Here is a 26,964-nt window from a genome sequence, read left to right on the forward strand (position 1 = left end):
TAACTGTGCTTGCTTTAATAACCGTGGTGTGTTAACATTTGTTTTTTCCAAGAGCGCAGATGTGCTCACATCTGCCTCAGGTGAGTCTTTCCTAGGCCACTTGTGCAAGGCCAGCCAGCACAGGGGAGTTCACAGGATACACAGCCTTATCTCTACTCTTCCCTCCTTTAGCTGGAAGGCTTGTGTGGCAGGTCTCCAGGATGGGAGGGGGGGTGGGTCACCACACCAGCATCTTCCCTAGGAAGGCCAGGGTGCCTGGAGACAGGCACCATACAGAAGTAGATAAAGGGGCAATCCTCTTAGAACACCTCCAAATGACTTTACTCAGGAGCAGAAGCACGCTGTGCCCCAAGAGCTAGTTCTTAGACAAGAAGAAGTGGCCCATGTCAGAAGAGCCAGGCCCACAAGTCTCACAGTTTGCTCCACACTGGAAGTCCAAGGCTCAGGAGAGCTACTGGGTCTTACAGTCCCCATCACTGCTGTGGGCCGTCTTTACCTTCTTTAGCTCCTTCTGGAGCTCTGACTCAGCTGCCATGACCTCCTTTGGCTTCTGATACTGTGGAGGGGACCAGGGAGAAAGCATAACTCAGTTACTAGCCCCTCCATCCACACACTCACCTGGCTCTTCATGCCCTCTTATACATGAGGAAACGTAGGTGTACAGGTCTGAAGGACCTGCTCAGGTTCTGGGGCTGGGGAGGAGCAGCCCCACGACAAGAACCCAAGTCCTGTGAGTTTTCACTGCTTCTCCATCATACCCTGTCGTGTCATGCCCCCAACCCCACTCCTCCCTGCCCTACCCCGCCCTGCCCCACCCCACTCTCAGCTTGGTAGTGTGGCTCTTTCTTGGTCTCCACCCCCCGCCCTCCAGATGAGTAGGAGATGCCTGTTCTTCAATAAGCACATTTAGGGCTTGGGATGCCTGGAGGCAGGGAAGTGGGTAGGGGAAGGGGAGCCTCTTCCTGATGCTAAGTCTGGACAAATCTTACAGAGATGATCAGCGTGCAGTTGGCGTGAGCAAAGCTCAGTGCAGAATCATCCAGAGGAAGCTGGTGTCTGTCTAGGTCAGGAATGGAGAACTTCTTGTAGTACCTGTGGGGACACCAAGAGGCTACTGGGGAACCAGCAATGGCAGCCCTCACAGTTAGGTACCAGGCCCTATGCCACAGGTTTCTATACAGCTCTCCCCCCCCCCGCCCCGACTTTCTATAGGCGAGACAGGAAAGGGGGAACCCACAAGAACAACCTAGTTTGAGTTTGTGGTTCTGGAGTCAAAAGGATGGTGGTAGCCGTAGGCCAGGCCAACCAAAGGTGAGCAGAACCAGAAGGAGTTCTGAGATTAGCCCAGGGGAGGGAGTGACTCACCAAGAGGGCTGGCACGCCCAGCTATCCAAAGAGCATCCCAGGGCTCATGGGGACTCCAGAAAATGGGGCATTTATCCCAGCAAGCATCAGCGGGATGTCTAGGGCTGTTTACCTAAAGTAGTACAGTTACTACTTCCATGAGACCTCGATGAAAGATTGGGCCACTTTTGTCCCTTCCATGACAATGATGTGTCTTTCCAGGCCTTATTAGACCGGCCACTGAAACCAGACAGGAAGTAAAGTTCACCTCAAGGGGCTATCTTCCTGGGAGGACAAGAGACTAGTGGAACTGGATCTCAGACTCGGGACCCTTTTTCTCCATTTCATGTACAGTAACCGCAAAACCAACCAGATAGCACAGATTCTGAGGCTTTGCCAAGAGGGAATGCAGCTGAGGGAGGTGGGGGCTGCCTGCTTTCCCGGTCAGCTGTCAGCAGTGGAGTCAGGGTCAGAGATTTCCTCATGCCAGAGCCTAAAGAAAGGCCCTTCCTCTCAACTCCCTTAGTGGCCGTGTGGGCTGGGCACTAGCCAGCGGCTCCTAGAGCCCCTACCTGGACAAGTTCCTTTCTGTAGAGAGCGGCTGTGTGGGCTGAGGAGGGAAACGCCTCAGGCAGGTACAAACAAACTCAAGAGAAGGGCCTGGAGAGAAGGGGCTTTTAATACTTCAGAGGGACCTGGCCCTTGTGGTGACAGCTACACTGAGTCCACTTCAAAAGCCCTGATGCCCTGGGGACTCAGAGAGCTGACATCAATGCAGTGCCTCTGCCCTGTCTTCCCTGCCCAAATCCCTCAGTTCAGAAGAGGCTCTGGGCCCCTCTCTCCCAGGTTCCCCTCTCCCCACCAAGGTGCTGGGACCCAAGGAAGGAAAAGAATGTTTGTGTAAAGACTGACAGTTCAAAAGGAGTGGGGGCTGGGATCCTAATGGTTCTGCACGCTGCTTTCTTTTCCAAAGCTCTGCCCCAGGGAAAGGCGATCCATCAGCCGCAATGGGTGGAATGCTTGCTACATCCTCTTCCTAGCCAACAGGCTGAGTGAGCGCTTTTCCTGGGGCCCTGGTCTGGCTAGCAAAGGTGGCAGACACTGATAATAGCAGGGGGTCAAAGGTTAAACAGCAGAGATTAGGTGAACACAAAGGCTTGTTAGGAAGTGTTAACATCTTCCCTGCAAATACACACAGAAAGCAGAACCTGAGGAGAAGCTCCTCCCACCCCAGGCGGGGCCAATGGAGGAGCAGCAGCTCAGGGCTTGTCCCCACCCCCACGCCCCCCAAGGCAAAGTCAGAATCACAGAGAACTTAAGGGGTCTGGCTTGTCCCCTTCCCTTCCCCCGTTCCTGCCTCCAGTCCAGGGAAAGCACAGGCCCGAAATACGATGGATTTCGTTTACTGGGTGAGGGCAAACAACCCCCCTGGAGACTCGCCTTTCCCTCTGCACAGTCGCCCCCACTCACCTACTCCTCCTAGGGTTTGCCACCACCAAAACTGAACTGAATGTCACCCTCTGTGCTTCTGGAAAAGTCGGAGCAACTTCTCGTCCCACTCTGCTTAGGTCCCCTGCCCAGTTCCCTGCCACCCCCACACGGAACAGAAGAGGTACAGATCAGGCTCGGGAAAGCCTCTGCAGGAGCGCTGAGGCAGAGGCAGGGGCAGGGCTGCTGTGGACAGTTGCTCGCCGGCCTACACTCCTCTAGCCTGCACACTGGCGTGGCAGGGATCCAGAAGTCCCCAGCCAGTCTTGCCCTGAGAGTGGCAGCAGCTAAAGAAACTTACACCTCGAGCACTGGGCAAACTACACCGCTACTTCCTGCTGCCCGTAGTAGAGTCACAACCAGCAGACTCAAGGCTCCACCGAGTCTGACTGTCGAGGTCATCCGAGCATGGGGTTGGGTCGTCTAGTAATACTAGTAAAACCCGCAGTTACAGTGTCATCAATGCCAAGTTAGCCAGGGTCTCTTCAGATCCCTTGCTTTGGCAGCTTGGCCATGGTATACAGGGTGTGTTCATGTACGTAACATCAGATTCCTCAAATGTGAGGTATTGTAAGCACGTTTCTCACAAGTGAGGAGAACTTGGAGGGAATCTACTGCTGACACCTGGCAGGGGCTAGATCTAAGCTAGGGTCTTCCTAGTCCAGCACACCACATCTTTCCAGTTACGGCTGCCAGCTTCCAGGCTGAGTCGTGGAACCCTCTTTATACACAAACATGCTTATCAGGACCAGGCGGTGCCACACCAGGTTCCTACAGGAAAGGTTTCAACCTTCCCAATCCATCCTATTAATACCCGAGGCCAAGGACCACAAGACAGTGGCATCGTCAAGTAGAGTGCCTAACCCAGGTCTGCAGGGACCAGGGAGACACCAACACGGCAACTGAGTAGCTCTGGTCAGGAAGCACGGGTCAGAATATTAAGAAAAGTGTCATGGTGGGGTACACTGCAAATGCCCAGGCGATAGGCGAGGAGGCCACGCTATCCTGCATATGCCACTTTATGACTTTCATATGTATTTCTATAACCACATATATAGGTAAGAATAAATATGCTTATGCCCACCTCTGGATGGTGTGATGATCAGGAGAGAGATTTAAAAAGTATTCTAAAAGAAATTATATTCTGCTCATATAAAACCTTGTTGTGTTTTGTTTGATGGCTGCAAGTACAGGTAGCAACTATATTTCTCCAGGTAGAAGGTAGGGATTCCACTGGGCACAGGAAAGGGCTGGTGGCCTCTCCAGCCTCCTTCCTACAAGAGGGACCTGCAGGGGGCAGGCTGAGCCCAGTTAGGACTCAGAAACTCAGTTCCAGAGTAGGCACCAAAATGTCATTTTTCCCCTTTGTGGGAAGCCTTCCTCCTAGGGTACCACTCCCATCCTACCTTGCCTCTAATAGCATCTCAAAAATGTCTCCAACCCCTGCCCTTGGGTGCTAGAATGCCCCACTAGCTACAGAGCCCCTGGCCAACAGCGCCACCTATGGCATACATGGTATCCGCTTGCTTTGCAGGCGATGGGACCCAGAGGACTGGCTCACAGATGAAATTTTTGGTGAGTTAGCTGTCTCTCTTCTAGCACTCACTTGTAATCACGTTTCTGCCTGATATCTGTATTCCACAGTGACCTCTGGGGGACAAACAGGAGGCAGCAGCCAGGTCCACAAAGTGCTAAGCTGCAGATTCAGATGCTATCAGAAGCACTTTTGTTCCCAGTTTGGGCCCAAGGCTTCATACGCCAGGGAATGCTTGCTGAAGCACGGAGTTTGTTTTCCTACAGGCAATTTCTCTGTTGTCTGAAATTGCTAAATTCCACTTTAGGCACTGACTCCTGTTAATGATGAGAACAATAACGGGAATAAACTGCCTTTTATCTGAGGACTTCAGCGTGCTTTATAAACGCAAACCCTTATTATTATGACTCTATATTTATAGACAGGGTCCACTACAGGGGCTGCTGGCTGCATGTACAGCAATAACCCTGAAATTAATTCATTCATCTCTACCCTTTCCCTTGTCCCTTAACCCTGCCAAAGTGACAGGCTGTGGGGGTGCTAAGAGGAGGCCAGGGCTGCACTGTGGGTGACTGGGGTTCCCCTGTCTCCCTGTAGGTAGGCCTCTTAGCTCAGGGAGACTAGGTCACACCACCTGAAGCGGGTGGGAGCCTCCCGTGAAATGCAAATGCTATACAGGCACCATGGGGTTAGGCTCTGTACCCCAAGCAGCAAGCTGGGTAGTTTGGCAGCTTGTGGATAAGGAGATTTTAAAAAATCTCCCAAAATGAAGTTCCAGTTTAGAATTGGCCCCATATTCTCTCTAGTTCAGGCTGAAACTGATTTACTTCCAAACTCTTCAACTGTGACCAGTCAGAGCACCAGAAACCCAAATGTGAGCATACCCTGGCCACTCTAAACCTGAACACCCACTGCCTCCCTCAGCAGATCACAAAGGGAATCTGAAGCAGAATTCTAGAGGTTTCCGAGAGCCAAACTTCTGCCTACTTCCCCTTAGCCCAGGGAGAGACGAGGACTGTCACTGCAGTTTGATGTTTTACTCTCAAACTGCCACCCAGGCAGGTTGTGTCTTCCAGGACATGGCTACCTGCTAAGTCAGTGACGTCATCAAGCCAAGTTCACCAGGTCAAGGACATAACAACCTTTGAGGAAAACTACAGAGGCCAGAGTTAAAGGTTATGTGATTCCCTTAAGCACTCATTCATTCAACAGACAGTCACATGAACCTCAGTACATGCCGGGTTCCAAACTAGACACTGGCTCGAGTTCTAGCTCGATGAGCTGCTGCAGTTACCCCGCCCACTCTCAGCACCCCTGAAGTTTAAGTTCAGTCTGAGATTTCAGCCACTCTACCCCAGCTCACGTAAAGTAACAGCTGCCCACCACGCTACTCACTTTTTGTTGGTCGTTCTAACAATGACACAGCGCTCTTTCTGGGCCACAGAGACACTATAGACATCCTTTGGGTAGGGGAGATTTCGAATGCGCCACTGGAAACTTGTTTTGGTGTCCTTGCGCATGAAGATGGGCTGTGAAAAGCCAATCAGCCCAGGTCAGCCTCAGGGTCGATACACAGTAGAATGACCTTGAATTTCTGCTTCTCCTGACTCTATCTCCCCAAGCGCTGACATTACAGGCGTGTCTATGATGCCCAGGTTATCAAGGACCATTCTTGGGGAAAAGTACAAAGAGTTGGCCCCTCACCCTTCCCAGGTGCTAGCCAGAGCCAGACAGGAGGCCCTCTGCTCTGCTCCATGGCTCCCACCTGAAGCTGTTGCTGTTGCTGTGACATGCAGGGAGGCCTTGCCCTGGAATGGCCAAGATAAACCCTTTTGGTGTTCACACACACCTAGTGTGGTTAGGTGGGCATAGTGGATCTAAGATGGTGAACAAATCATGGTCCCTGCCCTGAGGGGTCGGAAGGGAAGTCTCCTCCCAGTCCCCATGAGGCACTGGACAAACAGACATACATTGGCATTACTTTCCTTGATGAGCTCGGATCCCAGGCTCCCGGCTCCTGAGAGCACTGGCTCTCCCACTTCAAGCTGCCACTGGCCCAAAGCTCCCAGGGCATTTTTCACACGCCATTTTCTCACTGGGGAGAGAAACAAACAAAGGGTGAAAGCTTTCCCCGCCATATCTGACAGGACATTGGATAACTGGAACAGGACAAGCTGGCGCTCCCATCTCAATGCGGGGCCTTTGCATCTGACCGGGAATCGCACAACCTGTGAAACCAAACTAGGCCACTTCAGCGGCGGGGTGCAGAGTCCACTTCAGAGGCAGGCAGACAGCCAGAACTGGGCTACAGCTCTGAGAGGCGCCATGGTCTGTGGCACCAGGGAGGACGCAGAGAGCCGACAAAGGCCATTTTTGGGAATGGGAATCTGGGTCTCTAAATGGAGTTTAACTGTGGTTTGCTGTCTTACTAGATAGCCTGGGCTGTTTTCACACTATCCCTTCTGACTTGGCGTCAGGTGTAAGGATTGCAGGAGTGTGCCCGCTTGCCCAATTTTGATGTATCCCCTGCCCCCCTAAAAAACGATGCAAAGGAGAATGAACTGAGTGAAAGCTGTTGTCCAGGTTTGTCTCACAGTTCAGAAAGTCCACACAAAGACATTCATTTATTTCAGGAACACCTAGTTTAACAACAACAAACAGAAACCCCACAGCCCAAAAGTTGTTTTTAAATAATCTTGAGCTAGGGTGTAACTCAGAGTTTTTCCAAGTATAAGAATCAACCTCAGCTGGGCAGTGGTGGTGCACGCCTTTAATCCCTGCACTGGGGAGGCAGAGGCAGGCGGTCTCTGTGAGTTCGAGGCCAGCCTGGTCTACAATAGTTAGTTCCAGGACAGCCTCCAAAGCCACAGAGAAACCCTGTCTTGAAAAACAAAAACAAACAAACAAACAAACAAAAAGAGCTAGTTCTAGGACAGGTTCCAAAGCTACAGACAAAACCCTGTCTCGGGGAAAAAACAAAAAACAAACAAAAAAAAGACTTATTTCTGTTTTCTGTGTTTGGCCTACAGTTATACACTACATTTTAAATGCACTAATTATAAATGTGATGTTTTTGGTAAAAAGGACCTTTACATATATAACTTGACAATGCAGATAACCATCGTTACTTTCCCATGTTTTACAACTCAGACGGTGGTGAAAGGGTTTTAAGCCCCGCCCCTCCTTCCTTTAGGTCTGTTTTGAGATGAAAATTCATTCTGTAGCCTAGGCTACTACTGACCTCAGGGTGGCTTTCTGGCTCAGCATCATGGCTTATAGACCTGAGCCACCCTGCCTGGTTTTCGTTTTGTTTTTGTCTTTTAAAGTAAGGCACATATATTATGGGAACCCTAAACCCAGACCTGAGTTCAGGACTGGGAAAACTGCCAGGATCTCGCTGAACAGCCTCAGTCCTGTGCTGGGGGCTGCTGTACAGTCCACCAGAGACGCTGGGCTGCGGCGCACCCTCCATCCCTGCCTTCCTGCTGTAGTAAGACGCCTGGGCTGCCGAGTTGGGGCATCCTCCCGCAAGGGCTGAGCAGTCACTGCTAAAATCTTGCAGCCTCCTACAGCTGCTCTAGGAGCTGAACACCTCGGAAAGGGCCTGGTGGGCTACCGCGGCTGCTGCCAGGGGCGGGTCTCTTTTTCAGGAAAGGGCCTGGTGGGCTACCGCAGCTGCTGCCAGGGGCGGGTCTCTTTTTCAGGGTGGGGCGGAAGGGGGGCAGCATCAGGCCTGCAGTTTCTGAGCAGCTGGGCCAGGCTTGCACATGCACACTCCTGTGAGCACAAAAGCCAAACACAAATCCGTGATGTAGAATTAGAACTTTCCCTGGAATATGGGCTTTTTATAAGGTCTGCTGCACTGTGCAGTGTGGTTTTATTACATCTCAGAGCCCAAAATTCTCCCTAGAAACACATTTGCAAGTTTATAATGAAAATTAATAAGGATGAGTAAAACTTGGAAATATGCTTTCTAGGCAACTTCTTGCACCCACAAATACCTCCTTAAGTGAATGGACTGTGAATGGGAGTATATGCCAACCAAGCCACTGGAACACCATGGAAGACAGCCTCAGGGGCCTCTGTCACAGATGCAAACAAGTGACAGATACCTCCTAGCAGCAGCTTATTGTGACAAGATGACAAAGCCTGTTCCCTACTACAGCAAAGATCACCCCGGGGCCTGAAACAATGTACAAAATGCTATGCACAGACTGGCGTGCAGCTTGGTAGTAGAGCCTTTGCCCAGCATGTATAAGACCCTGGGTATGCCGGGCAGTGCTGGCGCACGCCTTTAATCCCAGCACTCGGGAGGCAGAGGCAGGCGGATCTCTGTGAGTTCGAGGCTGGGCTGGACCGACAGCCTCCAAAACAATACAGAGAAACCCTGTCTCGTAAAAAACCAAAAAAAAAAAAAAAAAAAAAAAAGACCCTGGGTATGCTCCTCAGGACTAGGGAGAAGAAGGGGGAGGGAAAACCCAGCACTAGCTATCTATAGGAAAGTTAAGGCAGAAAATTACTTTTCCCCAGGCATGCTAACAACAGTAACAGGGTAACAACTACACAAGCCCCTGAGACAAGACAGGGTCTTACTGTGCAGCTCTGACAGTCCTAGAACTCGCTCTGTAGACCAGGCTGACTGTGAACTCACAGAGATCCGCCTGTCTCTGCCCTGCAAGTGCTGGGATTAACGGTGTGTGCCACTGTGCCTGGCTGAGACCACTTAGTATTGGGAGCAAATCAGCACTTCCGGGCTCCCATGGCAGAACACAATCATCACAGGCGTCAGGGGCGAGTTCACTTAGGAAACATCTCGTCTACCCTCTGGTTATCAAGGAGAAAGCATTTCTTCCTCATCTGCTCGCCTTTAACCCTGGCCTTTATTTTCTGGGGGACGGAGTGTAAAGAGTTACTGAGGAACAATGGGATCCATTTGCAGAAGGGACAGTTAAAATTCAGGTGCCACACACTTAGAGGGCTGGTAGGATGGAGGCGATAGGCTATCCTGGGCTAGATACTAAAACCCAACCGAGAACTCAGAATTCAACCATCAACAAAGAAGCGAACTCTAGTCTCCAGGTGTTGTGGACAGACAGGATCGCCTAAAAGCTCTCTTCAGCACTTCCTTGCTGTTTTTTTCCTTCGTTTGTTTTGAGGTAGGTCTCTCTATGTAGTCCCAATTGATTCAGTCACACTCTGTAGACCAGGCTGGCCGCAAGCTCACAGAGACCCGCCTGCCTCTGCCTTCTGCGTGCTGGGAGTAAAGTGTGCGCCACCATGCCCAGCTTGTGTTTTCACACTGCAGTCTTTACAGTCCGGGTTTGGTTATCTCAAGGGGAAACATGATGAAATACTGCCTAGTTGGGCAGACGAAGCAAGATGGCCCTGTGATCATGGGCTCTGTCAAACTGCTTGACCCAGGGACACCACCAGTATGGTTCCTGGGGCAAGAGCACTGCCAGATGCCAGCTCAGTTTTCCACAGAAAGCTGTCCTACAAGGAAAAGCCACAACACTCTGGTTTCCTTATTTCTCAACTCAGGGTCACGAGAACTTGCCACTCTCTCCCTCCCTCCCTCCCGCCTCACCTTGGGGACGTATACTCTAGAGTGTAACACAGAAGTTCCCTTTCCAGCCTTTAAGAGGCAAGGTCTGTGAAAGAATTTGGAGTCCTTACTCTCCCCATGCATGTGTGGCCGTGAGTACGCACATGCAGAAATGCAGGCATGGCTCTCTGGTGTCGCCTTTGTTCCTGTACTCAAGGACAGCTCCTGCAGCAACTGGAGGACAGTTTCCACCTGCTGTCACTCTGATTTGATTATGTGTTAAACCCAAACTGGTGTGCACAAGGCAGCTCCCCGGGATGCCGCCCGTCAACTCTTCCCGGCAGTCAGGGCCAGTCTTTGGAAAGGAGCCTTCAGTGACCCTAGAAAGGGTCTGACGGCCGATGTATGGAGGGGGCAGTGCCTGGGGGGCCTTTTCCCAAGTCAGCAGGAAGCAGGCTGATGCCCCAGACGGCTGAAAGCAGCCCCATCTTTCAGGTGGGCTGGAAAGTAGAGGTCCTACAGGCCTCTTTCCCCAAAGCTCCAAGGCCTGGCCCACTTCCAATACGGATAATTACATTCCCCTTCCTAAATACTCCCTGCAGCTTACACTGGATGCAGGATTCTTCTTTTCTGCCCTAAAACACTGCAACATTGCTATGTGGCTATTAAACAGCTGCCGTGGCCCATCCCTGAGGAGGCTGAGGGAATCGAGTGGACCATTTATAAAGCCGCTGAAGGGCCTGGGGATGAAAGTGCTCAATATCCTCCAAAGCGGCCTGTGGTGGTTAGGCTGGCGGTCAAATACCAAAGCAGATTAAGAGGTAATCCAAATGTAATCGCTGGGGGACGGTCTGCCCTTCAGCCTCGGGCCCCTGGACACGCTGTGTTCTTCTGGGGGTTGGTTTGATGTTCCGATCATTGTTACAAGGCCCTTCAGCCGTTTCTCTATGAATACATACAGCGCTCGTTGTGGGGGGTGGGAATGAATAGCCCCGAGAGGGTGGAAAAAAAGATGACACTAACATGCTTATTAACACCGACTGGAGGAACTTTGTCCCAGACAGATGCACACCTACTGGCAATTCTTCCTCTGTAAATTACTTTCTGAGCTTTTTTTCTAGCAAAAAACCTGTTTGACCAATTATCAAATTTGTGTATTAGCTAGGGAAAAAATGGAAACCATTTCTCTTACTGCTGCAAAAAACCATATCCATATTCCAGTTCATAGTATGCACAAGCCAGTTCTGGTCCTGAGATGATTTTTACAACATTTACATTAATAACCAGGCATGATGGCATGTGCTCGGTCCCAGCTACTCAGGAAACTTGAGGCCAGAGGACTATATGAGCCTCAAAAGTCTGAGGCCAGCCTAGGCAATGTATGGGAATCCTATCTCAAAAACAAACAAAAAAGCCTAATTTTTGGACAGTACTTTGCAAGGGCTGTTGGTTTGGAGGTTGGGGAGATAAAAATAAGAAATGGATCTTAGAACTTGGTTGCACACACCTTTAATCTCAGCTCTACAGAGATTTACCCAGCCTGGGCTACACAGTGAGTTCCAGGCTATGTAGGAGGAGGACCATGCCTTGAGAAAACAAGAACAAAACAAGGTGAACAGGATTTAAATGTTCTTAGCTCTAACACTATGCCACTGTACACCGAGGTTCAAACACTTCCTGGGATGAAGCCAAGCTTCCGTCTGGCTCAGATACCTCACGGCTTTGTGATTTTCAACATGGTGTTAACGTCTCTGAGCTTACTCCTTCAACTGTAAAATGGGGACAACAGAGCCTATGTCGTGGGGTTTTAATGAAGATGCTTACATGAAGTAATTCAAGTAAAGGTCCTGGAATCATGCCCAGTTAGTATGTTAATGTCATTATTAGGTAAAGCAGCCAAATGGTGAGCTACGTTACTTCTCCATTCTTGCTGCTGAACAAAAGGAAGTTTGAGGTCATGGTCTAGCCCAACCTGCTACCACCAGAATGGGATTGCAGAGCACAGAGCACTACAGAAAGGAACCTGGCCTTGTTCTTAATTGTAATATCACACGCAAGCATGGCAAAGGGACTGGGTTGTCTGTCTATTTTTATAGCCTCCACAGCTCTACCTGCTTTATTTGCTGTGTGGAGAAAAGAAGTGACACCAGGGTCTGGGCGGGAGCTGTGGCTGGGCTCAGGGTGATGGTGGTGGTTAGCTCACGTGACCTCTGCTTTTATAAGTTCTCCCCTGTTAGACATTCCAAGGCTGTCACCCCCTGGGAGCACTATAAATTACAATGCATTGTGAGGATATTACTACTGTATTGGTTTCCAGCGAATCAGTGTCATATGCTAAACACATCAAGATTTTTAATAGCGCCAGACTAAACCAATTGGGACTGGAGCCCAAGCAGCTCATAATAAGAAGGGATCAACACTTCACTGCAACCGAGCATGCGCAGGACACACATTTTAAGCCTGGAGACTGAGAGGATATGCAAACCAGTATAACCAATGTTGTCAGTTCGAGACATTTATGAGCTGTCAGGAAAAGGGAAAAGAAACTCCCTTACCAATACTACCTGTCGATCAGACCCAGGAAGAAATGAAAGTCAGGAACAAAGACAAGAAAATAACTCAGCCCATGATTCCATCATTGGTCTTAACATTTCAGATGCAACTTAATAAAGAGACCAGCTCCCATGACGGGCAGCTTTGAGCCCTGGGTCACAGGGCCAGTCACCCAACTCTGGGAAGTCAGTTAATGCCAATGCGCATTCTGGGAACAGAGAGCAGGCAAATCAAATAATCCCCAGAAATCCGAGCTGGAACTCCTATTCATGAGCCTGTTCTTGAGGAGGGGGAGCCTGTGGGCACAAAAGCAACGGTGCCGCGAAATCGCCATCCTCCCCGTTCACGCCATTCTTCAGGGTGAGGTGAGGGCCGTTTTAATGGTGCCGTCTGGGAGGCAAGGTCAGAAGCTGCCACATCCGATGCTTGCCCTTGTGTGGCTTCAGGAAGCAACAGAACAAGCAAAAGCCTTCAAGTGCAAGCCTTGCTTTTACCACCTTCAAGTGCAAGCCTTGCTTTTACCACCTTCAAGTGCAAGCCTTGCTTTTACCACCGCTCCCTCCTACCCAGCCGCCTCTGTGGTCTGTTTATCCAGTTGCTTCCTAGAACCCCACTCCTGACTGAGAGGCTCACTCACCCTCTCATTTATCTGGAGGCGGGGGATGGACACTGTTCTCAGAATGGTCTTGCCCACAAGGACCTCCAGCTCCCTACCATGCACACTGCATGCTGAGCTCCCTGCTCAAGCCTAAGGCCAGGAGCTTTCAACTGGGCCTCGATGAGAGCCAGGAGCTGCTGAGGACCCTCCTGCGCCCCACACTTACCCAGGAGCTCACTGGTCTTCTCATCATATTCTTCCGCCATTTCCTTCCCGTCTGGGAACAAATAGTGCACCATCCTCTTTCCTACACACAAAGGAAAGAGAGCGCTTTACTACAGAGCTGCCCTGGGCCTTGCCCCTGCAGACTGACCCATCTATCCCCCAAACAACAGCCTGAGAACCTGGCCAGAGCCTCCCCAGCTTCTTGCCAACCAGAGGCCACCATTGCTTATAAGATGCATCCCAGGCTCCCTTCCCTTCTCTGAACACGTTTGCTATGCGCTTCCACCACTAAAAAAGCCACGTTTCTTCTCAACTGCAGAACTTCCCTCCCTCTTCAAACCTAGTTCAAAGGACACTTCTGCTGGAAGTGTCCCTTACCTGTCACTGGCAGCTACCGTGGCAGATGAGTCACTTCCTTCCCTGTGTCACCTGTGTTTGAGTCTACCCCACAGCACAGCATTTACTCTATACCAGGATAGTGCTAAAAGCATCTGATATAAATGACATCATAGTCTTTCTCTCCCTGCTTCCTACATCCAGGGCTACAGGCGCTGAGGTGAGCTGGGTTTCCTGACTGGGCCCTTCCAGTCACACTGGCGCTCCGCCTTCATCTACACATCTCTAGGCCATGCCCAGCATAGAGCCAGGGATGCTGCCATCATGGGGCTTCCTGACACATGCTTGGTATATGGTTCTCACATCTCTCATGTGAGTCTTGGTTATTGCTTGCCTCTTCTATTGGATGGGGGAGGGGGTGTCCATGGATTCCCTGAGATCAGCCACAGTACCTGGTATGCAGAGGAACTCAAATGCTGACTGAAAGAATGAAAAACTGTGATGTGCCATCCCTTAAAAGAATAAAGAGCCCTGGGAGTCTCCAAGCCCACAAGCACTTGCTCAAGGGGAGGGCTGTATAATGTCTTCTTTTTCTTCCAGGCAGGTAAGCAGATACCAGTAGCTGCTCAGGAAGCCTGATAAAAGGGTCTTTATACCCAGGGGACATGTACCTTCCATCAACTTCAAGAGTAAGAGCCCTAAGGTGGCTTTTTCCTGTTTGACTCACTCCTCTAGGACAGTTTCTTGAGTCATTCCTAATTTGGATTTCAGGGCAACTTACCCCAAAATTTGCAAGGTCTCTTGCAACAAGGCCTCAACAATCAATCAACAATATCAACAACAATAATAATATCACCCCCCTTAACAATCTGAATGCTTCACAGGTAAGACTGCTTGTGCTGCAGGTGAAAGGGACTGAGTTTGAATCCTAGTACCCTACACAAACAGTTGGGTGTGGCTGTGCATGCCTGAACCCCAACACTGGGAGGCAGAGACTAACAGGATTGCAGTGAAAACCTGGCCTTCACACACCTGACACCCTGCTATGGCCTCCGTGTACATGCACATGGGTGTATGCCCCTGCACACTTACATGCAAATATCACACACTAATATACCATACTCCCCCAAATATGACCAAGAGCAACAAAAGCAGACTTTAGAATGTTCAAGGCAGTCTTGCTAACACCGATCAAAAGGCAGAAGCAACCCAAGTACCCATCGGCAGACAGATGAACACTTGGTGGAGAGTACACACACACAGTAGGACAGCTTTAAAATGGAGGCTGGCATTGGGCAGGTACAGTCAGTTAACGTCTCAAGCACGAGGACCTGGACTTGATCCCCATCATTCACGTACAAAGTCTGGGGCGGTGACATGTGCATATAATCCCATGATGTGACTGGGGAGTTGGAGACAGAAGGATCCTGGGGCACGCTGAACAGCCAGCCCAGCCTAATCGGCAACTCCTAGGTCCCAGTGAGAGACCCTTTCTCAGAATGGGATGGAGACCAGAAAGACGGCTGAGCTGGTGAAAGTGCTTGTCACCGACCCTGACAACCTGACTGATCCCAGTACTCATACGGTGGAGGGAAAGAACCAATTCCCACAATTTGTCCTCTGGTCTTCACATACATGCTATGGCAAGTGTACACACACACACACACACACACACACACACACACACACACACACCATCATTGTGGGCAATTGTGAGGAAGAACGACACCCAAGGTTGACCTTTGGCCTCCACACAAGCACATACAAAATAGAAAAAGGAAATTCTGCACATGTGATAACATGGATAATCTGAAAAACCTTCTGCTGTGTGAAATAACTAAATCAAATGTTATTTGATTCCACTTACACGAGGCTCTTAGATTAGTCAAATTAATTGAAACCCAAAGTAGAATGGTGACGGCTAGGGGCTGGAGAGAAGAGAGTATTGGTTTTGAGAATGAAAAGTTTGGAGATGGAGGGTGGTGACAGTTGCAAAACAAGGTGAATGTGAAATTAATGACGCCTAAGAATGGTTATGATTTAATCACAATCAGAACCAGGTCAATCATAGCGGTACACGCCCTTTATCCTAAAGCTAGGGGGACAGAGGCAGGAGGAGCTCTATGCCTTCAAGACCAGCCTGGTCTACACAGCACATTCTAGGCCAGTCAGGACTACATAGTGAGACCCCGTCTCAAAATACAAACAAGAAGACCACTGTCCTGTGAAGTAATGTCCAAAATCTGCACACTGTGAGATCACAGCATGCCCCAACTTATCTTCATTTTCTACCTCTCACAGCCTTTTGCAACAAGTGACTCATTTACTGTCTCCAGGCACCTGGCAATGCAGGCAGTGCCTGAATGGCTCAGTGGTGACTGTTTTCCTCACACCTAACCAGCTGCACACTCCCACACTCCCTTGCCTCTGTGTGACCCACTCTTCTGCATATGGCCACTCTTCATTGTACTTATCTAACCCTGCTAAGGGTGCTCCAGGGATTGGAAATACGGCCTCTTCTCTTTGGTGATTATCCAAAGAGAAAATTATTGTCACCTCCATGCTTTCTTAGCATTTCACACAGTATCTCAGCCCTCCCCCCACTCCCCCAGGGTCTCCTGCCTTAGCCCCCCCACCCCCACCCCAGTGCAGAGATGACCGACCCCTGTTGGCTCCTGCTAAGATCCCAACCTCTATTTAACACAAGCTACTATTTACTTACATGCCTTTTTCTTCCTCATTTTGTGAACTCCTAGGAGACCACAGGCCATAGGTCTTTGTTTGTGTGTTTGTTTTTCTATCTGCTCTAACACAGAATTTGGCACGCAGTAAAGGTCTCCCCAAGCGCTGCAGTTAGGAACAAATGAAACCTGTTTTTAATTTCCATAAACTTCAGGCTTCTTTGACTGGTAGCTACCTGTGGATATAAGTCCCCAGCTATTAAGCTTTAAAGGGAGTTCAGACCTAACTCTGCTAAGTAGTGCAGGAAAGACCTCTGAAGTCGAGGGACTTTGGTCAATTGTAGGATGGGGAAAGCTGACATCTCAAATTCCTGTTCCTTGTCATTTAGACTTTGGTCCTTTTTCTGTCTCCCCTAACAATCAGAGAACGTTGAGAAATCCACTCTAAACAAAACACAGTTGGAAAGGGCCTCTGAAATAACACTGGCAGCCCACCCGCTTCATTTATAGTTGAAGGAAATGGGGTTCTAACAAATTAATAGGTGTATCAACGGCAGAGTTGATCTTAAAACCCTGGTGTCCCTCCATTCTACGCCACCAGGCTGCCATCATCAACAGGACTCCCAAACTGAAGTGCATGGAGCCCACATCATGATGCAGTTATATCTGACTATCTGCAAAACGTTGCGCTGGTCTAAAACCTTCCTGGATTTCAGTAAAACAAGCAAACAAACAAATAAATAAAATGGGGTGGGAAATTTGCCTCTTGGTATAGCCTTGAGGAACGATGATGAGTGTAAAATGAATTATTGGGAGTCACCAACAAAACTCTGAGCGGGGCGGGATGGTGTAAGGAAAACAGAGGTGGGTGACCAGAGACTTGGGTTCCACTCCAGCCTTCTCCCTGTGCCTCAGTTTTCTCCTCTGCAAAAGCAGGAAGCTAGCGTCGCTGAGGGCTGCGACAATTCCAGCTCTGCCCACCCAGGCTGAGGCCCGCCCTGGAGGAGCCGGCGCGTAGAGCCCGCCCTGGGGGAGAGGACGAGAGGGCTCGAGTTACCATCCTGCAGCAGCGCCGTCTTCTCGGCAGCCCGCAAACTCTCCAGCCAGCTAGTCACCGCCATCTTCCTTCCGCCCAGCAACGCGCCCGGCCACTTCCATGGCAACTGCTGGGCCGAGGGTCACTTCCGGATGCCCCGGAAGGTATTCTGGGAACTTACTTTTCAATAGCTCCCCTCCCCCCCCCCATTCGTTTTCATTGGCTCCCATGGTGAGTGTATTTCTCTTCGAGGGAGATTCTGGCCTGGCGTGGACCGGCCCCGGGGCTCGGTCGGATGGGGAGGCTCCTAGGGCCTTTAGGGTTCCAGCACCAGCTCTCTTCTGCCCCAGCTGGGAGCCCCTGGTTCGCGCCAGCTGCAGTGCATGTGGCACCCCAGCTGTGAGGGCGCCTTACACCTGCTGCAGCTGCACCCCACTTCCCTGCAGCTCAGCTACGGGGCTCACCCCCCCCCCCGTCCCCCCATGAGGCTGCGACAGGGGCAGGTGCACGGCGTGTCTGCAACTTTCCCTGACGTTTTCCTCCGCAAATGACGGGAGGTTCGTGCGCACTGTACGTGTTCTTCAGACTCCTTTTCTGGGGAGGTGAAGACTTTACTAAAGATGAGGTCCTGCTTCCTAGCCCGTTATCATTTTGGAAACGGCTCTTGGAAGCGGAAGCAGAGGCCAACTCTGCGCTAGATCTGCAGTGTTGTTTCCTTTGAGTCAAAAGCCACCACCACCCCTGACTTCCATAGTCCCAGCCTTTCCCTGACTTCCCCCCAATACTCTTAACGCTGAAAAGCTGGTGTGTTTTACTGAGGTTTCTGAGACCTCGGAGAAGGGGCTTCTTGCTCCCAGAGCCTGCCTCTGTGGGCCAAATGGGTCTAGGGTGGTCCTCAGTCTTGGATTTCTGCATGACATCTATCCTTAAACGCAAAGGCAAGGACCCAGGCATCCAGGCATCTAGGCAATGGACCCCCAGGGCATCTGGAAGGCATTTCCCAAGCGAAAGAAAATTCGTGCAGATCCACCATCAAAAGCACTTGCAAAGATTCCCAAACGGGAGGCGGGAGAAGCTGGAGGTAAGCTGGCCACCCTCAGAACTTATGCACATCACCCCTCAGCCTCCGTTGTTTTCATCAGGAGTCAGATAAGGGAAGTGTCCTTACCTGTGGAGGGGCCAGGGCTCTTTCTACCTGTCTTGCTGTCGCTTTGGTGTCTGTTCCTTTCTCTTGTTGAGAGTCTCATTGTAACTTTGATCTTGCCTTATAGCTGAGAATGACCTTAAGCTCCCAATTCTCCTGTCTCAACCTCCCAGTGCTGGGCTTACAGCTACACAGTGTGCTTTCTCCTTGTGTGTTTGTTCTTCGAGACAGGGTGTCTCTGTGTAGCCCTGGCTGTCCTGGAACTTACTCTGTAGACCAGGCTGGCCTTGAACTCGGAGATCCGCCTGCCTCTGCCTCCCGAGTGCTGGGATTAAAGGCGTGCGCCCCCACAGCTGTACTTTGTCTTTCTAGGCTATTTGCTGTGTTATCAAGACCTCAGTGAAAAATGTTTCCTGATTCCTCAGGAAGTGGCCCTTAGAATTCTTTGTTGTCCTATAGGCAGTTCCAGGAGCAAACAAAACCCCTGAGTCCCCAGGCTTGTTCTAAATTGTTTTGCCACCAAAATTGTTAAATAGATGGCAGAGATTTTAAGGGGTTGGGGTCAAGTCCTCTAGACTGAGGGCAAGGAACTTGTAATGGCAAGAAATGTGTGTTTTATGGGCCTGGAGAGATGGCTCAGTGGTTAAGAGCACTGACTGTTCTTCCAGACATCCGGAGTTCAATTCCCAGCAACCACTTGGTGGTTTACAACCACCTTGAATGACATCTGGTGCCCTCCACTGGCCTGCAGGCAGAAGAAGACTGTATACATAATAAATAAAATATTAAAAAAAGAGAAATGTGTGCTTTGCTGGAAAAAAATAGGTGAATGATTTTTTTAAATGTGTTAAAAGCAAGGCTACATTTATTTAGCCACAAATACTAATAGAAGATCTCTGATATATCAGGCACTGCTCTAGTTTGCACCAAGAACAGGGTTTGCTGTGCTTGTGGTAGAATTCTTTGAAGGCATTTTAATCTCTGGGTGGCAGGAAAACTATTACTTTGAAGGGAGGTGATTTCAAACAGTTCATTGGGACTATATCTAAAAGTTTTCCAGCCCAGTGACATACATACATCTGTAATCCCAGCGCTTGAAGGTAGAGGCGGGAGAATCAGGAGTTCAAGGTTATCTTCTGGTACATAATGAGTTTGAGGCCAGCCTGGGCTACATGAGACCCTGTCTTAAATAGTAGTAATGGTAATAAAATAATAATAAAAAGTGTTATGGTAATAGGCATTTGGATATCCTCTCTACAGAATGGCTGAGTTCCCTGAGGGCTCACATTATGCCCACTGGCATTGGACGAGCCCGGGCGGAGCTCTTTGAGAAGCAGATTATCCATCATGGTGGCCAGATATGCTCTGCCCAGGCCCCAGGAGTCACGCACATTGTGGTGGATGAAAATATGGACTGTGAGCGGGCTCTCCGGCTCCTCAGACTGCCCCAGCTTCCTCCCAGTGCTCAACTGGTGAAGTCAGCCTGGCTGAGCTCGTGCCTGCAGGAGGGAAGGCTCATGGACACAGCTGGATTCCGTCTCTCCATCCCCAAGAGGTGGGCTGGCCCTGGCCTTTCTCACGGGCCTGCTGGTACTGTCTTTAGTGTCCATCCTGAGTTATTCAAAAAACAACTCCTACTTTAAAAATCACACACACTTGGAAACCGAGATTTCAGTGGAGGAAAGGATTGGGAACGGAGACAGGTGAAACTTTTGGTGCCCTAACTGCCTGTGAACTCCCCTACCCTCTAGTTCCTTGGACCAACCACAGCCCAGCAAGGCAGATGGAGGCACCCAGGAGGCTGTATCCAGGACAACCCTCTCTCATCCCCCGCCTCACCCCAGAGCTGCATCTCCTCCCCCAAAGGCAGAAAAGGCACCAAGAAGTCCAGCCCAGGTGAGAAGTTCCCTGCTCAGGGCCCTGACCGCAGAAGGGGAAAGGCTGGTGCTTGTGGGGAGTTCAGGGTCGGGCTGTGCGTCTGCCCCTCACTGGTGCACCCGCCAAGCCGTGTCTGCCATGCGGCACTGGCCCCACACTGAAGTTCGGCACAAGCCGGCACACTAGTTGCAGCCTCATCCTTGAGTGGAAGTAGGAGACGCCTGCCCACCAAACACGGCCCTCACTTTTGAAGAGGACGCAGACTCATTGTTTCTCCTATTTCCAGCTCGGCTCCGATGACGAAACCAGTGATGAGGAAGGGCCCCAGGTTAGCTCAGCAGATCTGGAAGCCTTGGTCAGTGGGCACTACCCCACTCCTCCTGAGGAAGATGGTGGGCCTGACCCAGCCCCAGAAGCCCTGGAGAAGTGGGTCTGTGCACAGCCCTCAAGCCAGAAGGCAACTAATTACAACCAGCATATCACAGAGAAGCTAGAAGTACTGGCTAAAGCCTACAGTGTCCAGGGAGACAAGTGGAGGGCCCTGGGCTATGCCAAGGCCATCAATGCCCTCAAGAGCTTCCACAAGCCTATCAGCTCCTACCAGGTACTTGGAGGTTGGGGAAGAGGTCTCCTCTTTATTAGCTAGTGGTTAATGGCAATAGACATTGAATCTAGTGGTTAAGATTTTATAACAGCTGGGATTTGCACAGAGACACACTGATAAAATTTTTTAAAAAGTAAGAGGTAGTTGAAAACAGGCCAGCAAAATTGTTAGGACTGGGAAATGAGTACCTAGGGGTTTATTACACTGTTCCCTCTATTTCCAAGTGTTTTTATATAATAAGTTTAGCCAGGTGGTGGTGGTGGTGGTGGTGGTGGTGGTGGTGGTGGTGGTGGTGGTGCACACCTTTAATCCCACCATTCGGGAGGCTAAGGCAGGCGGATCTCTGAATACAGAGTAAGCTCCAAGACAGTCAGAGCTACAAAGTGAAACCCTGTCTGGAAAAATAAAAAAAAAAGAAGTTTAAAGTCCATTTGTTATGGACTCTATAGACAAGTTACTCTAATCACCTGGAAGAAATTAAACACAGTAGCCCATTCATGATGTTTTTGTAAGGTTGAAAGGTGATCATTGTAGCACAGCAGGGTGTACGGTAAACCCCCAGTCTGTGTGTTACAGCAGCCCCCCAGTCAGTGTTCCGGCCCCGACTGGCCTGGAACTCGGAGATCTGCCTGCGTGCACCTCTGCCTCCAGGAGTTCTGGGGGTGAAGGCATGCACTACCACAGCTGGCCATTTCTCTACTTCTTATTGCTGGTCCCTGGAAACCAAAGGACAGTCCTGTATGGTTGCTGGGCTGGCTTTTGGGCAGATATTCTGCTGAAGGAGCCAGACCCCCTTCCACTGGCTCTTCCCCTCTAACTTCTTACTCCCCCCGTGCCACTCCCTCCCAGGAGGCCTGCAGCATCCCAGGGATTGGCAAGCGGATGGCGGAGAAGATTGTGGAGATCCTAGAGAGCGGGCATCTGCGGAAGCTAGACTACATCAGTGACAGTGTGCCTGTCTTGGAGCTCTTCTCCAACATCTGGGGAGCTGGGACTAAGACTGCCCAGATGTGGTATCATCAGGTCTCACCCTGCCCATTTGGCCACACCCTTCCTCTTCACCTGCAGGGCCAGGGTCCTTGGGTTTTCCCACCTTGTGTTCTCATGGGAACGAATCCAACTACAGGGGGACCACTTTTCAAGGACACCAGCGTTCGCATGGGTCCCTCTCCTGTCCTTGAAGTGTGGACAGAGCAATAACTACATTACTCTGTTGCACAGACCAGCAAGGGGACTTTCTGCTTGTTAGTTTTTTGTTGAGACAGTGTCTCACTATATGGCCTTGGCTAGCCTAGAACTTGCCATGTAGACCAGACTGGCCTTGAGCTCCCAGAGACACACCTGCCTCTGGCAAGGGACTTCCTAAGGAGCCCAGGCTTTGGGCTCCATGTCTAAAACAGTGACTCCCAAATCTGGCCATGCCAAGAATGATCTTGGAAGCTGATAACAGGGAAGCCCAGAGTCATTTTAGACCAAGGAATCAGGGACCAGAATCCCCAGATTATGGTGTGTCCCCCTGAGGCTGGAAATGGTCCGTCTTGCCTTCTGTCTTCCATGGTAGCTGCTGTGACAGAGCCACCCGACATCTGGTCCATACAAACACTTCATGAGTCCTGGGTCCTCATAGTCTCCTCTCTGGCTGTTTTTTTCCAGGGTTTCCGGAACCTAGAAGACATCCGAAACCTGGGTTCACTGACCACTCAGCAGGCCATTGGCTTGAAGCACTATGATGACTTCCTGGAGCGCATGCCCAGGGAGGAGGCCGCAGACATCGAACAGACAGTAAGCATGGTTCCTAGAACACTAAGGCTTGACGTCAGGAGCTCCTGAACTCCTAGCTGGGCAGCCCTACAGGGAGAAGAAGTCAAGGGGTTGCCAGAGATGACAAAGAGAAGATTGTGACTGGCACCATAGGCCCAGAGGGCATCAGGAGCGGGAAGTCACTGCAACATGAGCCCTGTGGTGAGGGCTAGAGAGAATGAGCACTGGGCCTGTGCGAGGGGGGGGAGCGGACAGTCCCAGGACTGGGATGTGCAGTTTGAACAGACCAGATTAGGGGTCAGGGCAGAGGTGGTGATTCATTGTCTTTGAGAACTTGATGGAAACTACGGGGCCAGGAGTGGTGGCTCACACCTTTAATCCCAGCACCCTGGAGGCCGAGGCAGGTGGATCTGTGAGTTCGAGGCCAGCCTAGTCTACAAACTGAGTCCCAGGACCGCCAAGGCTACACAGAGAAACCCTGCTTTAAAAAAAAAAAAAAAGAAGGCAAAAAAAAGGGAACTCTGGACTTCTCCCCTCGGCTTGCACAAATGGCCCTGGGGTCTGTGTCTCTTTGCTCAGGATTGGTTGGGTTCAAATGAAAACTCAGGGTTAGGGGTGGGCTCAAGAGAGCATGGCCAGCCAGGACTTAGGTAAGGGTAAGTCCTGCTAGGGATTTCTCCCAGGTGTCTGTTCTCTTTCCTGTTAATATTTGTAATTGTCAAGGCTGGACTGTGGTCCAGAGGTAGAGTGTTTGCTGAGTATGCCCAAGACCCTGCTTCCATCCCCAGCACCACAGAAGGAAAACAAGAGTTTTACTTGGCCAGGTTAAAGGTTTGGTTTATGTAAGTTTGTATATAGCATTGAGTCAAGAGAGGCAGAGAATCCTCGGCTGCCTGAGTTGTTTGTTCAGCTGGTGTGGGCGACGGTTCTTTCCCTTTGGCCTGGGGTCCTGATGAGTGATAGGTGACACTACTGCACTGATGCTGGATGGATAGACAGGCCCTATTGTACACCCATCACCGGGCTGTGCGGGCCGCTAATGATGACACATCACCCAGCTACGGTGTCCAGGCAGAGAACGCCCCGGTCAGCCACCAGCCGCAGCCCATGGGAGCCGGGCTTTCCACCCGAAGGACCCCAGCTGGAGGGAAGGTTGATGGGATGACTCTTCCAGGCCGCCTCTTCCCACTCTCCAGGGAGGCCTAAGAAGGGATTGGAGGGATTAGCAGAGCTGCTTGCCAGGTCAGGGGAATTGAGGTGTCCTGGCTGTGGGTATCCAGGAAGCTCAGTCCTGCAGTGGGGGTGGGATCATCTACATATAAAAGGCCTCCGCAGTGTTTGCTGGAGGCTAATGGGTTTATTCCTCCTCAATTAGGCCCCTCAGACCTTCCACAGCCAGACCAGTCTCACCCCTCCTAGAAGGTGCAGTAGTATTTCTTGCTCCAGCTTCCCAGCCAGATTGGAATGCCAGCTACCTGCTCAAGCCTTAAGCCCTAACCGTCCCCGCCCCCCACTGCCATCAGGTCCAAATCCATAGGCAGCATGAGCTGCAGGACGTGGTCTTTTATTATCAGCGGAGTTTCTCAGGCCTGGCCACTGGGTGTGGGTTGGGGCCAGAACCCAAAGAGTGACTCTCTGGTCTTACACAGAGCCCCTGTGCCGAGGCAGAACCAGAGTCTTCAGCCTCTCCAGGCTTGTCTCTCTGGGGCCCCAGGGGCCTCCCCTCAGTTTAACATAAAGCTTGGCATAGACCTGGGACATGGTACAAAGGTCTTGCGCTGTCATGGGAGTGGTCTTCATCCCCACCCCCAACTCTTCCCCAGGTCCGGAAATCAGCCCAGGCCTTCAATCCTGGACTGCTGTGTGTGGCCTGTGGCTCCTACCGAAGGGGGAAGACGACCTGCGGGGACGTGGATGTGCTCATCACTCACCCAGACGGCCGGTCCCACCAAGGCATCTTCAGCCGCCTCCTTGACAGCCTTCGGCAGCAAGGTATCCACTCTTGTCTTTGGGTGAGCAGGCTGGAAGGGGGCAGCCATGTGTGAATTGTCACCTCTACATTCTTAAATTTGAGGCATGCTATGTGGGAAGGGCTTTGCAAGAATCCCACCTCTCTTGAGGCCAAAGACACTGTAGAAACAGCGCCCAACACCCTACAGATGGACGTTCTCACCCGGCGATATGTCCACGTTCCATAGATGAGGAATTGGGTCCAGAGGGGCAGGGTCACTCAACATGGAAATGAGTAAGCTGAGAATGGAGGATGCAGGAGTTAGGGCATCTTGGGAGGGTCCAGATAGGACCTGGCCTCTACTAGACATCCCTTGTATCGGGCCAGGGTTCCTCACGGATGACTTGGTGAGCCACGAGGAGAATGGCCAGCAGCAGAAGTACTTGGGTGTGTGCCGGCTTCCGGGGCCCGGGCAGCGGCACCGGCGACTGGACATTATCGTCGTGCCCTACAGTGAGTTTGCCTGTGCCCTGCTGTACTTCACCGGCTCTGCCCACTTCAACCGGTCCATGCGTGCTCTGGCCAAGACCAAGGGCATGAGCCTGTCGGAGCATGCCCTCAGCGAGGCGGTGGTCCGCAACAGCCACGGTGTCAAGGTGGGGCCTGGCCGAGCGCTGCCCACCCCCACAGAGAAGGACGTCTTCAGGCTCTTAGGCCTGCCCTACCGAGAGCCGGCTGAGCGGGACTGGTGACCCAGGGCTTGGGCAAGGGAAGCCATGCTGGGTGAGCCGTCTCGTCTAGACACCCACCACCGCTCCGGCTTCGCCTAGCTTAGCCCTGCTCCTTCAGTCACCCGCTGTCTTTAGTGAGCCGAGCTGGGGGCTTTGGGCCTGAGGGAAAGAGCCAGCCTGACAGTGAGAGTCTGCAAGCCCCCTCCTCTGCAGTCTCCTCTACCTCACCACTGCTCCTAGTAACGCTTAAGCAGAACGGGTGGCTGGGTTCAAGCCAGTTTCCTGTGCTGAGGGCCTAGGCTTCCCTTTCAGATCATGATGCTGGGAATTGGGGAGAGGCTGGGGGGTGGGGTGGAGCAGCTGTGGGTTTAGCATCTTTCTAGACCCTTCACAGTAGGAGGAAGCCATGCGGACTCCCTCACCCACGCACTTCCTGTGCAGCTGGAGCTGCTGGGGATGCCCTGCACTCTGTGAGGACTGCTCCTGAAGGCCCTGGGGCCTACTAAAGACTTTTGACATTCATCCTGCCTGGCGTCTGTGAGCTACAGTTCCCTCCTGTTGTCCTCCTCCCCAGCAGAACAAAGATGGGAGCTTAACATCAGAAACCCACATTACTGCCTGCTAGTCAGGCCTGGCTGAGTCATCCTGAACCCAAATGGGGTCTAGGGTAGATGGTAAGGTGGAGAATCAGAGTTAGACACAAGGGGCCCCTCTCTGTCCACCCTTCGCAGCTCCTGTGGCCCTCAGATGCGACTATTGTGGGATATGACCGTGCTTATAGGAAACAATAAGGAACATGATCTGTACACCATGGATGGGAATGGGGAGATCTGGGGTTACCTGGAAGAGGAGAGGGCAGAATGGCAAGGAAATGGCCAGCCTGAGGGGTCAGCACTCTGTGTAAGGACAGTTATGGACCAGCTTTGGAGAGGATGCTGGGATTCAGGAGAGCCAGCTACAGAGTTTGATGGGGTAGGGGAGTGAGTTGCAGATACAGTGGGGATTCTGACTCCCCCCTCTCTCTGTCTCTCTCTGTCTGCAGCTGGGCTTTGCAGGACAGGAGAATGGGGAGGGAAACGGAAGGAAGGGGAGGGGTCTGGAAGGAGGTTTAAAAGTCAGAAGGCTTCCTGGACAGACCCTGTGACCCCATTGGGAGATTTTTGAGGTGGAACATGAGGCAAGCTTAAGTCCAGAAGTTCCAGCTTTAGTCTGTCAAGTGTGAGAGGTGTGTGTGTGTGTGTGTGTGTGTGTGGTGTGTGAGTATTGTGTGGTGTGTATGTGAGGGTGTATATGTGTGTGGTATGTGTGTGTGGTGTGCATGTGTGTGTGTGTGTGTGTGTGTGTTTGTTGTAGAATCCCAGAGTTGGCTTTTGCCTCCTTGGTCTCAGTCCTGGTGTCTATCTGGGCAGTGGCACATTTTTATAATTCCAGATACTCAGAAGACTGAGGCAGGAAAATCATAAGTTCTAGGCCAACCTGGGAAGTTCAAGGCATCACAAAGAGAACAAAACAGACCTCTAGCTCAAGCCTAGACCCCAGACACCAAAGCAGAGGG

At 51.2% G+C, this 26,964-nt stretch overlaps 2 protein-coding genes across 4 annotated transcripts; one reads left to right on the plus strand and one right to left on the minus strand.

Moving 5' to 3' along the window:
• Positions 1-17,510, minus strand: Dpcd (deleted in primary ciliary dyskinesia homolog (mouse)). Of its 3 annotated transcripts, XM_040743785.1 has the most exons (8): positions 17,362-17,486; positions 16,346-16,470; positions 13,289-13,369; positions 11,419-11,497; positions 6,337-6,461; positions 5,762-5,895; positions 990-1,092; positions 1-556 (listed from the first exon to the last, which is right to left on the minus strand). In XM_040743785.1, the coding sequence occupies exons 3-8, from the start codon at positions 13,313-13,315 to the stop codon at positions 452-454; spliced, it is 573 nt and encodes a 190-aa protein (XP_040599719.1). In that variant the 5' UTR covers positions 13,316-13,369; positions 16,346-16,470; positions 17,362-17,486; the 3' UTR covers positions 1-451. The 3 variants fall into 3 exon arrangements, with proteins under 3 accessions (XP_040599719.1, XP_005063588.1, XP_040599722.1); XM_005063531.4 differs by lacking the exons at positions 11,419-11,497; positions 16,346-16,470 and having other exon boundaries at positions 17,362-17,510; XM_040743788.1 differs by lacking the exons at positions 11,419-11,497; positions 13,289-13,369; positions 16,346-16,470 and having other exon boundaries at positions 17,362-17,495.
• Positions 17,498-25,931, plus strand: Poll (DNA polymerase lambda). Its single transcript, XM_005063532.4, has 9 exons — positions 17,498-17,571; positions 18,279-18,421; positions 19,745-20,039; positions 20,236-20,380; positions 20,649-20,966; positions 21,816-21,989; positions 22,620-22,748; positions 24,551-24,719; positions 25,066-25,931. The coding sequence occupies exons 2-9, from the start codon at positions 18,310-18,312 to the stop codon at positions 25,428-25,430; spliced, it is 1,707 nt and encodes a 568-aa protein (XP_005063589.1). The 5' UTR covers positions 17,498-17,571; positions 18,279-18,309; the 3' UTR covers positions 25,431-25,931.
• Positions 25,932-26,964: the final 1,033 nt, after the last annotated feature.

The sequence above is a fragment of the Mesocricetus auratus genome, unplaced genomic scaffold (assembly GCF_017639785.1).
Source record: "Mesocricetus auratus isolate SY011 unplaced genomic scaffold, BCM_Maur_2.0 Super-Scaffold_4256, whole genome shotgun sequence".
NCBI lineage: Eukaryota > Metazoa > Chordata > Mammalia > Rodentia > Cricetidae > Mesocricetus > Mesocricetus auratus.

Bases quoted from the DNA above. Each gene is read 5' to 3' on its own strand.
- Dpcd (XM_005063531.4), bottom strand. From the start codon at position 17,425: ATGGCGGTGACTAGCTGGCTGGAGAGTTTGCGGGCTGCCGAGAAGACG. The intron at 5,896-6,336 runs GTATGTCTGTTT...GGCTTTTCACAG, and splicing joins TCAAGGAAAGTAATGCCAAT to CCCATCTTCATGCGCAAGGA. The intron at 557-989 runs GTAAGATTTGTC...TCCCCTCCACAG, and splicing joins ACTGCACGCTGATCATCTCT to TATCAGAAGCCAAAGGAGGT.
- Poll (XM_005063532.4), top strand. From the start codon at position 18,310: ATGGACCCCCAGGGCATCTGGAAGGCATTTCCCAAGCGAAAGAAAATT. The intron at 20,040-20,235 runs GTGGGCTGGCCC...CCTACCCTCTAG, and splicing joins CGTCTCTCCATCCCCAAGAG to TTCCTTGGACCAACCACAGC. The intron at 20,967-21,815 runs GTACTTGGAGGT...ACTCCCTCCCAG, and splicing joins AGCCTATCAGCTCCTACCAG to GAGGCCTGCAGCATCCCAGG.